Source organism: Fulmarus glacialis, unplaced genomic scaffold (assembly GCF_000690835.1).
Source record: "Fulmarus glacialis isolate BGI_N327 unplaced genomic scaffold, ASM69083v1 scaffold8597, whole genome shotgun sequence".
In the NCBI taxonomy this organism is placed as follows: Eukaryota; Metazoa; Chordata; class Aves; order Procellariiformes; family Procellariidae; genus Fulmarus; species Fulmarus glacialis.
Genome location: NW_009225038.1, coordinates 1 through 15,435, shown reverse-complemented (window position 1 = coordinate 15,435; position 15,435 = coordinate 1). Strand labels below are relative to the sequence as shown.

The window sequence follows — 15,435 nt, the reverse complement described above, 5'->3', positions numbered from 1 at the left end:
GGCTGGCCACTCAGTTTACATTGTCTGACCTAGCTGCGTGGAATTGTCTGTAGCACAGAGCTGCCTCTTATTTCCAACCTACATTTATTCATGGCCAGTTCATCCCTTTTTGTTCTTGTGCCAACTTTTGCCATTAGCATAAACAGCTCTTTTCTCATTCTGGTTTTTTCTTTTATAGATGGTGACTTTGTCTCTCTCAGCCTTCATTTTCCTCAACTAAGCATAGGAGAGGCTCGCCATTCCCTTGAGCCTCCTCAAGGCCCTCCCCTGCACCTTTTAAAACCAGTTTCTTGTGTTTCTCTCTAAATGCCTTTCATAGCAGTGTACAATGCACAGAAAAAGTATTTCCTGTAAGTGGCCTGATGAACACCTCCTTTTCTCATTAAAAGGGGGAAAAGGATTTACTAACCTCCCTTCTCTAGACAGTAATTTTTTGAAATTTGTCTTCCCCCATATCTTTGTTGTATGAATGATCTGAAGATACTTTTGCAGAACCAAACTCTGGCCAGAGCTCTTAACTCTCCAGGCAAAGCCAGCTGAGCTGTGCCATGTAAGCACTTGGTGGTTATCTCAAGAAATCCTAAATTCATGGATTGAGTACTGCAGCAAGTACCTTTGGGGACAATGGCTGGGAAAGGATCTGTAGGGATGCTTGTAACAACAGGAATAGGTAGAACAGCCACTCACGTTAGTCTGCAGAGATCAGTCGACATCAGCCATGTCAGAAACTCCTGGTTCAAAACATCCTTCAAACCTTCTGAACCCTCCAAACCTTCCGGAGAAGTAAAACTGCAAGAAATGTGCCACGCCGTAAAGACAGAGGAGAGGCAACAATCCAGATGCAGTGTCTGTAACAGCCTCTTACCCAATCCCCTCAAGTCCACAGGGATATTTTATTTTCCTTGTCTTCTAATATCTTTGACTCAGATAAACCCACAAAAAGCTTTAACCTCTTTTTGACATGGTGAGCTCTTTGCACACAACAGCGCCTTGATCTTGGCATGTGAACATGTCTGTCAGGCTTGGGGGACGAGAAATGACCCCCTTGTACCCCACCTTCTCTTAGACCCAGCAGGCATCAAAACAAAGGCAGAGCGTGGGTGAAGCAGCATCTACGCTCCAAACTCACAAAGGAAAGTCTTTGTTTCCAAAAAGGACTTTCCCCTGCAAGTCGCATTTTTTATTTGCAATTAAGGAGATTAGGGGAGACACTGGAAAACAATTTTTTTTTAAATGAAGCTAATCAAGCTGATTAATCGCTAGCATCAAAGGTTTCCCTCCCCCCCTCCGCCCCCACCCCAGAACAGGTTAGACAAACATCTGTCAGGAACAGTTTAGGGCGCGTTGATCCTGCCTTGGAGCAGAGGTCAGACTAAATGACCTCCTGAGATCCCTCAAAGCCCTCGCTTCTTTGATTTTGTATTTTCCATATGACTAGCAATTCTCGGTGTCTGATTTTCTGAGTGGTTGGCCTGAGACACCTCTGTGAACCATAACTGTGCTCATTTCCCCCATCCTGGGTCATCCCCTGCACGCTGGTTTCTAAAGCAGTTTTCATGCAAAGGCTGTAAAAGACAACAAATGCCCCCAGATCCTTTTTCTGGGTGACTGTCCCATGACTCCCTGTAGTTAGAAATTCCATTTTTTTGCTAGAGGACACTAGGATTGTGCCTGAAGGATGTGGGTAAGTGCCTTTTTTTCCTTCTTGCCACCATTTTAGGACTAAGCAGCAGCAACCTGTTAGGTTTTGTAAAATCCCCTTCATGTTAGGGAAAGGAAATGTATCCCTCATTCATTTGTTGGTGGTTTGTTTTTTTTTTTTTTTTTAAATATAGAAAGTGCCTGAGAACAGATTTTTCTTTGGACTCACGTGTCTAATTTGCTTTTTGAACATTTGTGACATAAGCTAAGATTGGGGGAGGTGAAACAGGCTATTGACAGGCTGTGGATATGCTGACACAGCACAAAGCCGCGCAGCGCTGAGATACACAAGTGTGCTCTCAGCCAGATGGCTTGGGAAATGAAGGCACGAGCTGCAGCAACAGAGAGCTCAATATGGACTCAGTTACCTTGCCCAGAGGTACCTGTTCCGAGCGAGCTCGTATCACCATCATTACTGTGATCATCATGATTTTAAGATGATTAGATCTTAAAAAAAAAAAAAAAAGCAAATCTGAGTGTCCCCAGTAAAGGGCACAGATCAGAAACAAACTGGGAAATTCCTCCTGGGTCAGGCAGGCATCTCTCCTGCATGGTTTCATGTTTAGATGACAGGCTTTTCATAAGAGCTTGTAGCAGTGATACGAGGAAAGAACTGTTTTGTTTCTTTTTTTTGAAAATGAACTGATCAACATGCTGAGAGTGTGAACAAGTGGGGTTTTTTTTTTCCCCTGTGTGTTGATTTTATCAAATCAAAATGTTTTGCAGAAATATATCAATTTCATCTCGGTTTTCACTGGAGAGTTTTCTTTTGAGAGGGCTTTGTTTTGATTAGGTCAAAGCACTTCATTTTGACTTCTCTGTTTCGGTGATGTTGGGATGTTAGAGGAGCAGATGCGCTTCAGCCCTGTCAAAAGGCCATGCTTTGACCTTATCAAAGCGCTGGGTTTTGATGAGGCTGTGCTGACATTTGCAAAACCAAAAAAGACCCCAGTCATCTGTATTTTTGAAATTTGTATTTTGTGAAAAATTTCAGAATTAGGCTTTTTTTGGTCTTTGTTCTTTTCCTCACTCATGAGACAGAATTGCAAAATGTGAAATTTCCTTTTGAAATTTAAATCCTCATTTTCCTATGTGACACCATTGCCATCGATACCTGCCCCAAAACATTCCTTCAAAAGTTACACACTTGGGGACCTCATCCCTCCCTGCGACCAGACTTTCTCTTTCTATTCTCCAATCTCACCTCTGATTTTTCTTGGCTTTCAGAAGCCAGGCGAAGAAGTCTTTGGCTTCCTGGGTGCCCAGGTCCAATCTTTGGCCATTCGCAGCTGATGCTTGGGGCTCAGCTTCCCTCTTGTATGGCTCGATGATGTTGCTGGTAAGGCGAAATGGGAAGAGATCAGCCCCAGATGCCACGAGAGGGTGCCAAAATGCTGCTTTTCCACAAAACCCAGCTCCCTCCCATTCCATCTAACCAGCAGCCAGAGAAGAAGGCGGTCTTGGACAGGGAGAGGGATAGTTGTGCTGTGTGCCGACAGACCAGAAACATTTCTAGGACTTAGAAAAATAAAAGAAAAGAAGAAAACCAACTCCCTAGAGAGTCACTGCTGCAGTCCAAGAAAAATATCCTCGGCTCTACATTCTTCTGTAGCCATCAGCTGGCTGACGACAGCTGTAAGTTTGGATCGTAGGAGCTTTGAAAGTCTACACACTTACTCGCTTTTCTTCTCCCGTCTGGCTAGCAACCATTCCACAAAGTTCTTCTTCAGCATGCTATCCATCGTGCGGCTGTAATCGCTTGCCAGGGTGGCCTCAGAGTAGCGTCTTTGCACTGGTCTGGCACTGGGAGTCCTTATACTTACGCTGGGGTAAGAGCACAGAGACAGAGTGAGTCCTGCACAGACCGGGAGCACGTGCTGTGCGGAGTTTTGCTTGGGTTACACGTGGTGGCCCACGCTGTCCCTACAATCAGCAAGGTTTTGTGATCACTTTTAATCTCTCTCGGTCCGGGTGACTATTCCTGCATTGTTACACGAGGAGATGGCCAGAGAAGGGACTCATCCATTTTCCTGGCTGCTAACCCAATTGCAGCTCAGATTTGAGAACTCAGGAGGAGATGAACTCAGGATATTTGCTGATAGTCTGGAGTCAGTGTGGTTTTCCCTGCCGTAGCCTGATTCACATGGACTTTGGCTCCGAGCTAAGGCACCAAGTGTGCTCAGGCTCCCTCCTCCAGTGAGTTGCACACCTAGGGCCAAGGAAACCTTCTCCTGTGTTCTCGAGAGGCTCAAGGTGGATGGCAGGAGACAAGGGCTGACCTCGAGACCAGTGCTGATCTGACAGTGTAGATATAGTCGGTGGCTACCTAAGTTAGCAAAGGTTTTCAAGGCTGATCCTTTTTTAGTACTATTATCCGGGATTTCAGCAGCTCCTACTGCTCTAATGAGGATTCTTTTGGATATTCTCAGGTGGTAGTTGGAAATTTTGTAGCAGGAGTCAAGGAAAGAGAGGGAAAGCCTTTATTATGTATCTGCTTTATGTAACTGGTCATATTTACAGAAGCTTCCAAATACTGGATGCCCCCTAGCCTCACTCATGTGAGATGATTACATCTTGTCTCTAGTTCTCAGCCAACCTTCTTCTCTTCCTGGTTGACTTCCAGCTTATTCCTCCTAACCCAGAGACATGAAGTTTTTAGGGAAATCTTGGGAGTTCCTGGCTCTGGCTCAAAGGCTCAGAGCTTTAGTTTGATATCTCTCTTATCATTTGCTCATCTCTGTACATTTGGCTGTTTCTATTATCTGAGATCTACCTCAGGACTCATGTTCTCACCTGCTTACCAAGGTGCCAATGGAAAAAGTCCATTTGCCTCCAGTGGGGAGCTGGAAAAGGCTCAAAGTACACTATGAACTTTCCAAAACACTTACCCCGAGACATTTTCTTCCATCAAAACAAAACCCAGAGAAGCGAGGAGCAGAGAGAGAACTTTGAAAGACATCATTTTCTTGGCTGGTTTCTCTGTTCAAAAGCAGAGGGCAATCCAGACGTACGGCCCCTATAACACATGGGACACATAAGTGACAAGGACAGCGAACCCAGAGGGATGTGCGATGGCTGGGCACGTGCCTGTGCTTGTAAACGTGTTTCTTCAGTCCTTGGGCTTCGAGCAGCCTTCTCCATCCTACAAAGCCCTCTTCTGCCGTTCCCAGTTAAATTACTTTCTCAATGCCAATGCTCTTTCCCACCATGGTGTCTTTTAATGTTGGTTCCCTATACTTTTATTGTAACCATCAAATTCATTGTGGGTTGCGCATTCCTGGAGGCAAGGGCTTTGTCTTCCTCCATGTTTACAAGCTGACCCTGTGGGTACCTCATTGTGCTTTAAGGGTCGATTCAATCTTGAGTATGTGAACGGGAACGTACGTTGGATCAGGCAATTCAGTAGCAATGGCATCCTGCTTATCCCACAGTGCGGTTCTGCAGGATTTAGGAACCTGATCTAATTTCTGGGAGATTTTCTGTTGGGATGGATAATGACTTATGTAGGGACTGGAGCCAGAGTCAGTGAATATCAGTTATGAAAAATATCCCATGGACAGTGACAGGATCGGATTCCAAGATTTATTAGTTTCAAGCTGTTCCTAGTCCTCATGTCCACGGTTCGGCTCAATAGCCCTTGGACATCTGAGCTCTTTTAATTACTATTCCAGCTCTGCAAACTCAGTACAAAAATGGTTTTGATCATGGCTCACATATATTTCTTGTTGTCCCTCACCTCACTCTTTGTTGTAGCTATTTCTGGAAACTGCGTTGCAATGGAGAGCTGCTGTTAACAGGAATAACACAGTAACAAAAAGAGAAGGTCTAGATCAGGACTCAAGTAGCCCATCCTGCAAAAATTTAATCATACATTGATAGAACTTTACTCCTCTAAGTAGTTATTTGTACTGTTACAACTGCCCAATTATTGTTTTGGAGAGAGCGAGAATTTGCGAGTTTGATTGTTGTTCGTAATTGTGGCATTTTTTATTTGTAGAGAATTGTGACATCTTTTACAACTGTTTTCAGCCCTTCCTATGAAGTGAGAAAAATACTAAATGCGTTACATTATCTCAGATACATGAAGTTCTGAGGAATGCTCTTAAAAGCACAGGTGTAATATTCTGAACACTGGCAAAATCCCTAAAATACTTAGAGCTAAAGCAATAAAAGACAAATAGTTACAGAGTGTGTTAACAGCAGAAGTAAATTCCGTTATACAAAAAGCTGAGGAGTATTTTAAATGAGAACGGAAAAAAATGTCATGATTAAATGACTGAGGTTTTCTTTCTTATTTGCTTTTCGTTTCATATATTGGTGATATAACTGTGGGTAGGATGATGGATCTGAAAATAGCTAAGTTGTGCAAGAATATTTTTCTGCTTAAGGTAATTATGACGCTAGGAAAGGAAATGCATTGTAGCCTTAATTTTAAGAAAGGGCAGTACTCCTTCTCTGCAGAATTTACCCAAACGGGGAGGAAAAGCAGTCCACATTTTCAGAGACTGTTGAAAAACCATTTTTTAATTAATACAAGACCCCTTTGCCTGTGTGACACTGAACGGGGGCAGTCGAGCTCTGCTAGCCCTGTCTGGCAGTTTGCTGTGATACCTGCACTGTTTTGATCCTATGATTTGACTTCACAAAAGGAGGAGCAACTGGCGGGATCTTTCTAACATGAAGGTCTTCCAGTCCCCTGTGCAATACTGTCTGCTCTGGAAGAAGCATTATCCCCTGTTTTATCCATAGCTGGGAGGTCCCAAAAAGCAACTGAGAACCAATTTCTCCACATTTCCCTGTGTAGGTGCAGATCCCAGCCTGGTATTTGCCTGTACTGAATCCTCCTCTGAGATAAGGGTCTTTCCTTTTACACCCCAACACGTACGCTGCTGCAGGTCTTCTCTGCCAAAGCTACCGAGAAAACGGCCAGTCTTGGACCGTTTTGGGAAAAACCCAGCCAAAGGTACGGGCTGTTCCTGCCCTGCTACGGCTGCTGCCTGACACTCTCAAACACTGCTCACTCCCACCATTATCTTAGCAAAAAAAAAAAAGAGTAAAAAAAGTTAAAAAGAGAGACTGACATAGAGCTGCTTACCTTTCTCCTTCTCAGAAGCTGCCCAGAGGATTTCAGCTGGTTCTGGTGCTGAGGAGACCCTGCAGGGCTTTTATATACGTTAGCTGTGCAGGACCAAACCTACTTCCATGAGGTAAACAGGAAATCAAGCACCTAATCAAAGCAATTCAAACCCACTTAGAGCTGCTTCATTAGGTCCATTGACCTACAGAGCAGGAAAATAACCTTTTAAAATATGTTTACATTAATGGCAATTAAACATGACTATATCACAAAATCAAGAATGAACATGGATTGTGGGCAAAATACATATAGCACTGGGCTAAACCTTAATTCCATGTAGCACCTCCTTCCATGGTAAAAACTTCCTTAATTTTCATCTTTTGTTTTGCCAAGTGTAAGTGCTATCTTAGAGAGATCCAATCCGCTCCTTCTCTTTCTTACAGGAGGAATAACTTTGCTAAAGTCAATAGCTCCCATGGTTATTTTTGTCACCATCAAGTCTGGGCATCCCAAGTGTGGTCTGCAACCCCTTGTGCAAACCCCAAATACTGAAAACTGCATCTGTCCCCCAAAATGTGCACTCTAAGAGAAGAAAACTTGGGATGGAGAGTGGCAGACAGGAAACTCGTAGGAAATGGTGAGGCAGAATTGGTTAATGAGGTGGAAGGTGGTGGCACAGCAGCCGCCTATGTGGGGTGAGGGATAGCAGCTGGACCTGAGCACCCATTTGGGCTTTTTCTGTCCTGAGTGAGTGATGGAGTGTTTCCCTGTGGCTCTGCAGCTGCTGGGGACATGGGTCAGTGAGGCCACCACCTCACCCTGCCCTTGCACAGCTGGATCCAGGAGAGCAGATGTTCTGCAGATGTTAATTGTGTCATCAGAGTACAAGGGGTAAATCCACTTCCCATCAGCTCTGCTGTGACTGTGTGCCCGGTAAGATATTCTCCCCGGTGTCTGACCTGCCCCGCTTCCCCCGAGTCTCTCTGGGAGAACTGGACCCATGACATTTTAACATGTAAATCCTGTTTAGGGACTGCTACCGGGTGTGTACCCGCTGCTCTAGGATCCCCGTCACACCCAGCTTCGATCTGTCAAAGGAGCAGAGCAGGATGATGTTTGTACCAGCCTAACCCACAAGCTGAGCTCTGCTCACATCATTACCGAAGTGAAGCACTGCCCGTGGCTGGCTGCGCTGGCTTGCAGAGCACAGTCCCATCCGCAGCTCGGTTCCCCTGAGCAGCCTGAACTTTTGCAGGAGGTTATCCAAGTTACAACCTTCCCCTCAGGTCTGCCAGCCTCTTTTTTTTTTTTCGTGGAGTTCAGCTGAGCTGCTCGGAGCAGTAACCCCGCACACCTGGATGTAGGAGGGATGTGTGTGTCTGCGTGTATCATCCCAGGTTTGTGCTGGCTCAGCTACATCAGGGATTTGTGTGGGAAAGAAGTAGGATTTCTGGTTGACAGGGCTGAGCAAGAAGCAGCCCTTCGTGGCATTGCAGTAATAATGGCAAAATTGAAGTGTCAGTGGTTTCGGTGTGGGAGAGGGTTTCAGTGTGCTGGCTCAGTGCCCCCAACATATCCTGTCCCAAACACATGCAGAAATCCAGCGTGATGAGGTACGTATCTCCACGTAAAAGCTATCCATTTTGCAATTCCTTTCTAAAAAGTGTTTTTTCTGCTCTTCTGAGAAGTGCTGCTGGGACACGCTGTCAGATACAGGCTCTTGCTGCTCTGTAGTTATAAAACTCCCCAGCACAACCAGCCTCTCCAGCAAAAAGTGTTGCATCTATACTGCATCAAGATAAAGGCTCAGAAGGACGTTGTTAGGGTAGATGAAGAGTTCAGTGCTATTAGGGAGTAATTACTACTTTCACAGGAACTACTTAACACGTGGCTTAGTCCTTTAGCTAGCAGCACACAAGCATGCCAGGGTCTCCAAAAACTTTTCACCCATGCAGAAGCGTCATGCCTGCTGTAATAAATGGTGCACTATAATAGTTACAAGTAACCAATTTACACTCCTAGCACAGTTGCTAATCAATAAAATGGAATAGTTTATCCTGGTGTCTTTATTATATGTATTCTGGGTACTTCACTCCCAGCCAACTCAGATATCTTGTTTCTCCAAAGTGCAACCTATTTGTTTTCCTCTCATTAAGTGCCTCTGTAGGATATAAAGTTAATAGAGTGAAATAAATATCCAGCAACATTAAATGTTGACCCAGGGTTCACAGTTACGGTTATTTCAGGGCATCTGCTCGTGATGCAGTTCGGACAGCAGCATCACTCCAAAATTTCTCACAGTCTTTCAAACAAAAACCCCCAGATATGCAGAAGTTATTTCCAAAGACAGGCGGGCACTGTCTGCATTTCATTCTGCGGGATATCCACTGATCGATGCCTAAAACGCTGAACCTCCGCGTGCCCGTTCAGGTCTGGGAAGCGGAGAGGCGACGAGTGAAGTGCTGACCTAGAGAAGGGCCACGTGCCCACATCTGCTTTTTCCAGGGTAACAGAGGGTCTAATTAACGATGCAAACCTTGCTCTTCTCTAGCCTCAGCCCGTCACAGCCACAGCAATGCTCCCCTCGTAGTGGTATCTGTGGTCTGCTGCCTTCGCTGATAACACAAGTCATTTCATGAGCTTCAGCTGGGTCCCGGCTTGGGACAGAGGACACTTTAGCTTAGGTTTCACCCAGTCGTGGCATTTGTCTCCCTGCAAATTAAACAGGAGAGCCAGGACTGCCCTGCTTCATCCTACCCTGCCAGGCAGCGCTTCGTGAGCGAGCTCTCCTCTTCGCAGCAGACCTGACTCGAGGAGTTGGTGTTTCAGGAATTCGGGAATGCGTTGGGAAGATCACAGCTGCGTTACTGAAACGGTCCTTCTGCTCTGCTTTGAGACACTGAAACATCTCAAGGGCAACTTTGATTACAAAGCATTTCAAGTATTAGATGTCCCTGTAATCATGGAAAATAGGGCTTGAAGTGACCTTAAAAGGTCATCCCTTCCCTCCCCTGCTCCCAGACAGCCTCAGCTCTGCTTAAATAGCTCGGAATGGACGAGTCTGATCCGTCCCCAAAAGTTTTCAGAAATGAAAATGCTGCAAACTTCCCAAGAAATTTCTTAGCGTTTAGCTCTAACACCTCACCTTCAATGGCACAATTTACACCTCTCTCCTGTTCCCAGTGGATGTGGTGAGTAAGATTCTCCCATTCCCTCTGGAGCAGCTCTTCAGTTGCTGTTCTGCTTGGCACCGCTCAGGGCACCTCAGCTCTGCCAGAGACAGATTTCAGGTGTTGTGTCTCCCAGGTGAAAATAACACTTTCTGCTCCATTTTGTGTGTGAGCGTTAGGCTGATCTGAGATTCCTAATTGTACCCAGCTACGATTGATCAGTATTAGCACTTGCTCTGCTCCTCAAATCATAGGGAGAGAGGAAGGAGGGATTTTTAAGTTTTTCACTCCCATCCTCTGCCTGGAATCACAGGCATTGGAGTATCATTCAAACCCCGGTCCTGATTCAGGACCGATTCTGTTCTTAACTCAGCTTTGCTGCTGTTGAAGGCACGGAGGCACAAGGCTTTTCTTGGGAGCTCATTTCTCTCCCTAAAATACCAGCAACGTCTCGCAGAGGAGGTAACTCTCACATGCTTTATTCTCACTCATCCTCTTACACCTTTGCAGAGCACAAGTCCTAAACATGAGCTTCTTTCCCCCAAGCCCTGACCCCACAGCCCCTCTCCAGCTTTCCCCTCCCTTCCCGGGGCTGCCTGGGGTCCCGCTGCCCGCTCACAGCCTCGGCCACCGTACAGCATCTTCTATATCTCGTGCAGCAAAGGCTGGTGCTGTCGGGAGGGAAAACCGCACACCCCACCCCGGGTGCCAGGACTCTGCCGGGAGGCTCAGACTTACCAAAACGTGGAGAAAGCAGCTTTGGCTCCAGCTGAAGGCAGCGAGGGTTTGCCTGGCTCCTCATCCCATCCCTTGGGCTTAACCCTGCCCAGCGTTCACATCGAACTGCGCTGGGGACACGAGTGACGGGCTGGATGGATTTACAGGGCATCTTTGGAGTGATGAACACCGCTTCGTTGTCTCTCCTGGGTTCAGACCTGCCTCCCCCTCCAGTGCTTGCGGGAATGGAACAGGTTTTTTCACAATGGCAAAATACCAGATATGTTTTTAAATGCCAATACTCCCTTTTAACTGCAAACAAACCCTAGGGCCTTTTAAGGCTCCAGACGTTGTTCTTGACTAATTCAGCTCACTGGGATGGCTGTCTCAGAGCCTTCCGGATCGCCAGTTCTTTTGGGGGAGACACCCCCCCCCCGACAACCGAAAATTGGAACCACAAAACATGGAGAGTATGGACTTCTCCTTGTTGCATGCCCTGCTTGTTTCTTTTTTCTTAAATGCTTGTCGTAGCCCCCAGGAGCAGGGACCTACAGGACAGTAACTGCTGGAACAAAAAGCCCATGACAGCACCTGTAACATCCGTGCGGGGAAGATTTATTTGGACCACCGACCTGCGTATAAAAAATCTCACAATGGCAACTCCTACCTCTGCAAAGTGAGCACGGTCACCGCTTCCAGAGGCTGGAGAGATGATCCGGACTTGCTCTAGCATTAACACTACCTGTGCTTTACCCTATTAGCACTTTACCTTGCAGCAGTTATCTTAATGTGAAAACCATCCTTTATTCCCGCTTCGAGCAAAGATAGAGCCAGAACTAACTAGCTGGGGAGATTAGAGCGGTGGAGCTGCAGGAAAGGAGAGGAAATAATCAGTCCCGCTAAATCCCAAGTATGTACCAGCAGGACGAGAAACTAGACAACCCGGTCCACGGCAAGGCGCCTGCCCAAGTGGCCGGTTCAGTAACGTGAAATTATTTCCATCTCGTGCCCTTGCTGCTCTCCTAACATCACCTTTCCGGCAGCCCAGCGGTGCTGGTGCCCCGGCACAGGCGGTGGGGTATGGGTCAAGGTTTCGATTGTGAAATGACCTATATTTTTTAAAGTGACCCACAACAGAAAGTGTTGCTGCGCAGCTTCCCACCTCCCGGGATACACTTGGTTTGGGTATAAAGAATTAGGCATAAATGCAATGGTATTAGTGGCTGAGCCTTTCGTTGCCTCCTGCTACAGGGAATTTAAAAAGTGGAGGGATGAAAAGCAGAGTGCGCTGCAGAGCCCGCTCTTCTTTGGGGGATTTAAACGGTGACTCGAAATTATAAGGCCCCCAAATTTGTACTCGCGGAGCATAAATCTGATATAAATGCATTTATTTCAGACTGGAGGAAATCCGATACAAATACCTACAGTTACTGAAAGGAAAACATTTAATCTGTGTTTTATAAGTGCTGCAAATGTTTGGAGGGGGGTTCAAAAGAGCAGCTCCTACTTGAAATAAGGTCAGGGGGAGTTCAGCAACGGCAGGATTCATCCCCCACGATGCTTTCTCAACTATGTTATTTTAGTTTATCGTTGTACCAAGACCAAAACTTTCCCCCACCGCTCCAGCCATCTGTAGGAGAAATGGCTGCTCCAGGTATCTGTCCAGCTGCTCACGGCAATTTTTGAGGAAGAAAAACTAAATGGACAGGTTAGAAAGGTCTGCTGTAAAGAAGTGGTGGCATATTCATTTGGGGGAAAATTGAAAATTAAAGGGACTATCTGAACAACAACATTTCAGGGCTCATTCCGATAACCATTTTCCTTCCCTCGCATTTAGAGTTTACCACTTACCCAAGGAAAATGACTGCAAACCCCCAAATTAACCATTTCCATTGGGGGAGAAAACAATAAATCTACGCAAAGCAGCTTTGGTTGGTTGCAGTTTGAACATTTCTCTGTGTCTTCACAAACCCCAACGGAGAATTCAGGTTATTGCTCCAGGAGAGCTGGGACGCGCGACCAGCCCCAGCCCCGAGCGGAGCTGAGCACCCTGCCCTGGTGAGAGCCCAGCGACTGCAGAGCAGCAGATGTAGAGGAGAAGCAAATAGTTGTTTGGTTGTGGTTTTCTGTTGGGTTTGTTTTAAAGAGACTCCAGCTTTTTAGTACCAGAACTAAAGGATTTTTCAGGATGTGAGTTGATTTTGAAGCCAGGGTTTATTGCAGTATTTGCTTTGTTTTTAACTGAAGCACTAAAATGTTTAGGGAAGAGGCAGATCTTCCAGCAAGTTGCAGGTTTAACCATTTCCATCTTCAGCACTGCTGACCCTCCCAGCCCTCAGGGAGCAGAGGGGCATTGCCCATCGCCCAGCCCCTTCCTTGGGGCTGGGGATGCTCCTCTGCTCCTCAGCTCGAACAAAACCTCATTTAAATGCCAAGAGGGGGTTTCAAACGCAGAGAGAACCAGGGGGTTATTAATGATCTACTTCAAACCTGAATTTTGTTTTAAAGCAAACTATTAATTTCATAGCAAGTTTGAGTCTTAACAAATTTATCAACACGAGCTTTAATCAACTGGATCTTCTTAGATATGAGCTGCTTTTTCCAGTCATGAATATTTTCCACATAATAAAAACTGAGCAAAAGGTGGTTTAAACTGGGATTCCACTTAAGTAAAAGGAAATATTTCCCAACTGCAACGCTCACTCTCCTTATTCTGTTGAATTCTCACCTATGTTTTAAGGACAGGCTTGCTCCATATTCAGATTATTTCTGCTAGTTGAGATTTGATTGAAACAGATTCTATGAAAACAAAATTCTTGTTTTTTTTCCTTCATGACCTGTGCATTTTACTCAAAACTTTCAGCCCATATTTATTAGATAGTAATTAATACATATTTTCATACTTTTGAAAATGAAGATTTTTTTCAAAGTTTCTGGGGTTTCTAAGTGTATCTTTAGTGTTATCCAAATTAAATACTAGTGCTATCACCAGAGATTTAAAAAAAAAAAAAACCACCAGAAAACAAATTAAAGAAAGATTCAAATGATACCTGGCAGAAAAATAACAGAATATAATTTGTTCTTGTTTACTGCTAATCTGTCATAAAGATTATTTCTATTTTAGCTATTTTCTGCCTCAGATCAACAGCAACACTCCAGCAGACTGCAGTAATTACACCCTTTCGTATGAAACCCCCATTTCAGTGAAATCCTAGCTGCATTATTTACCACCCAGCTTCAACCTCCTCCCCTAAGAAATTTCCCCAAACTCCTAAGTGGCAACAATAATTATTTGAACTTGTAGATAAATTGTAAAAACTCATTAAGACCATTTCTGCCTGATTCAAAGATCTAAATCTTAAAAAACCCCCCAACTTTTGCCCAAATCAGATTTTATGTATAAAACCAGAAGCAGCTTTACGCTGATAGGAGAGTGGGGCAGTAAAATTTGAAAATGTTTGTAAACCCACACGAAAAAAAAAAACAAACAACTCCTCAGAGTGATTTTTAAAACTACAACCCAATTGAAGAAAATCCTGGGGGAGGAAAAAGGCCACAGAGGCTTTTACAAGTGACGGTGCCCGGGTACAAACTGTTGCTCAGCCCTTCCCTGGCTCCAGAAATCCCACTGGATTTCTGTTGCAGTTGCTGGGAACATTTAAATCAGCGAGGGGGTTTCCCTTTGGGGGGGGATTTTGCAGAGCTGGTTGTGCCCTGGCTCAGCCGGGACGGTTGGGGTTTGGGGGGCAGCCCTCTCCCCCCAGCCCCTGCCCAGGGGTGAGTGCAGCTCTGTTACCCCCCAGCAGATCAATGATTTAGTCTCTGCTGTTTGCATTCTCTAAATACCTTGCATCTGGAATGCTCCAGCGAGGGGAAGGAGGTTGACTGATAGCCTTTCTTGTTTCAGATCTAAATTGAAGACTTCCCTCTTTGTTTGGATTTTTTTTCCTTTTTTTTTTTTTTTTTTTTTTAGGTTGGTTTCCTTCATTTCATTATTGCAAAGGATTATGTTACATGGGGAAGGTACTGGGTAAACCAATAAAAGCAACAACAAAAGTATTCTGGTCGAGATTAGAAATAGATCCAAAGCAGATAGTGGATCATTTATTTTAGCTGTGTTTGTGGGGGACACGTACAGTGGAGGAAGGTGCCTGCTCGAGTTTTCAGCCAGGGAAGGCTTGAAGTGCACTTTCTGAGCTGCAGGAAATTTATTTCCCCATTTCATTGCTCTCTTCTTTTCACCTGTGAATTTTGAGCTTGGATTACACCCTGGAAACCTCAGAAACACGCACATGGACGCAGCAGTGCTCCTACAAAGACTCCTCTGGCTAATTTGGTTTGGTACTTTCAGGAGAGCCAAGTAATGCAGCTGGAAGGATGGGAACCAAACTTTCCCTGGTGAGCAGCATCTACATGTTTTTAAGGCAAAGATCCCGGGATAACGGAATGGATCGGGTACAGGAGGGAAAGCTAAAGGCTTTTTACTTTAAATGACCATTTCCCAGGATTTTTATCATTCATTTTAAAGAGTTTCCTAGGAGGCTGTAGCACAGAGCACGTACAAATGTCCTTGGGCATGTGCATCTATTTCTTAAGGTTTATACAACTTCTGACTCCTGAGGAATATTCGATTTATTTACTAACAAATTCTCCGCGTGGCTCTTCCTCAGCCGGCAGAAAAATAGTAATAAAAAAAAATTTAGCTAATAATAACAAAGATTTAGCAATAGAACACAGCACATCACATCTGTGTAGCACCGAGGGAACAAC

At 45.1% G+C, this 15,435-nt stretch overlaps 1 protein-coding gene across 1 annotated transcript; it reads right to left on the bottom strand.

Moving 5' to 3' along the window:
* Nucleotides 1–687: 687 nt before the first annotated feature.
* Nucleotides 688–4,660, bottom strand: GIP (gastric inhibitory polypeptide; the record flags this gene model as incomplete). The annotated part of the gene is made up of 4 exons (XM_009582343.1): nt 4,590–4,660; nt 3,379–3,525; nt 2,906–3,037; nt 688–789 (listed from the first exon to the last, which is right to left on the bottom strand). Coding segments are annotated over exons 1-4 (452 nt in total), but the record flags the coding sequence as incomplete, so codon positions are not given.
* Nucleotides 4,661–15,435: the final 10,775 nt, after the last annotated feature.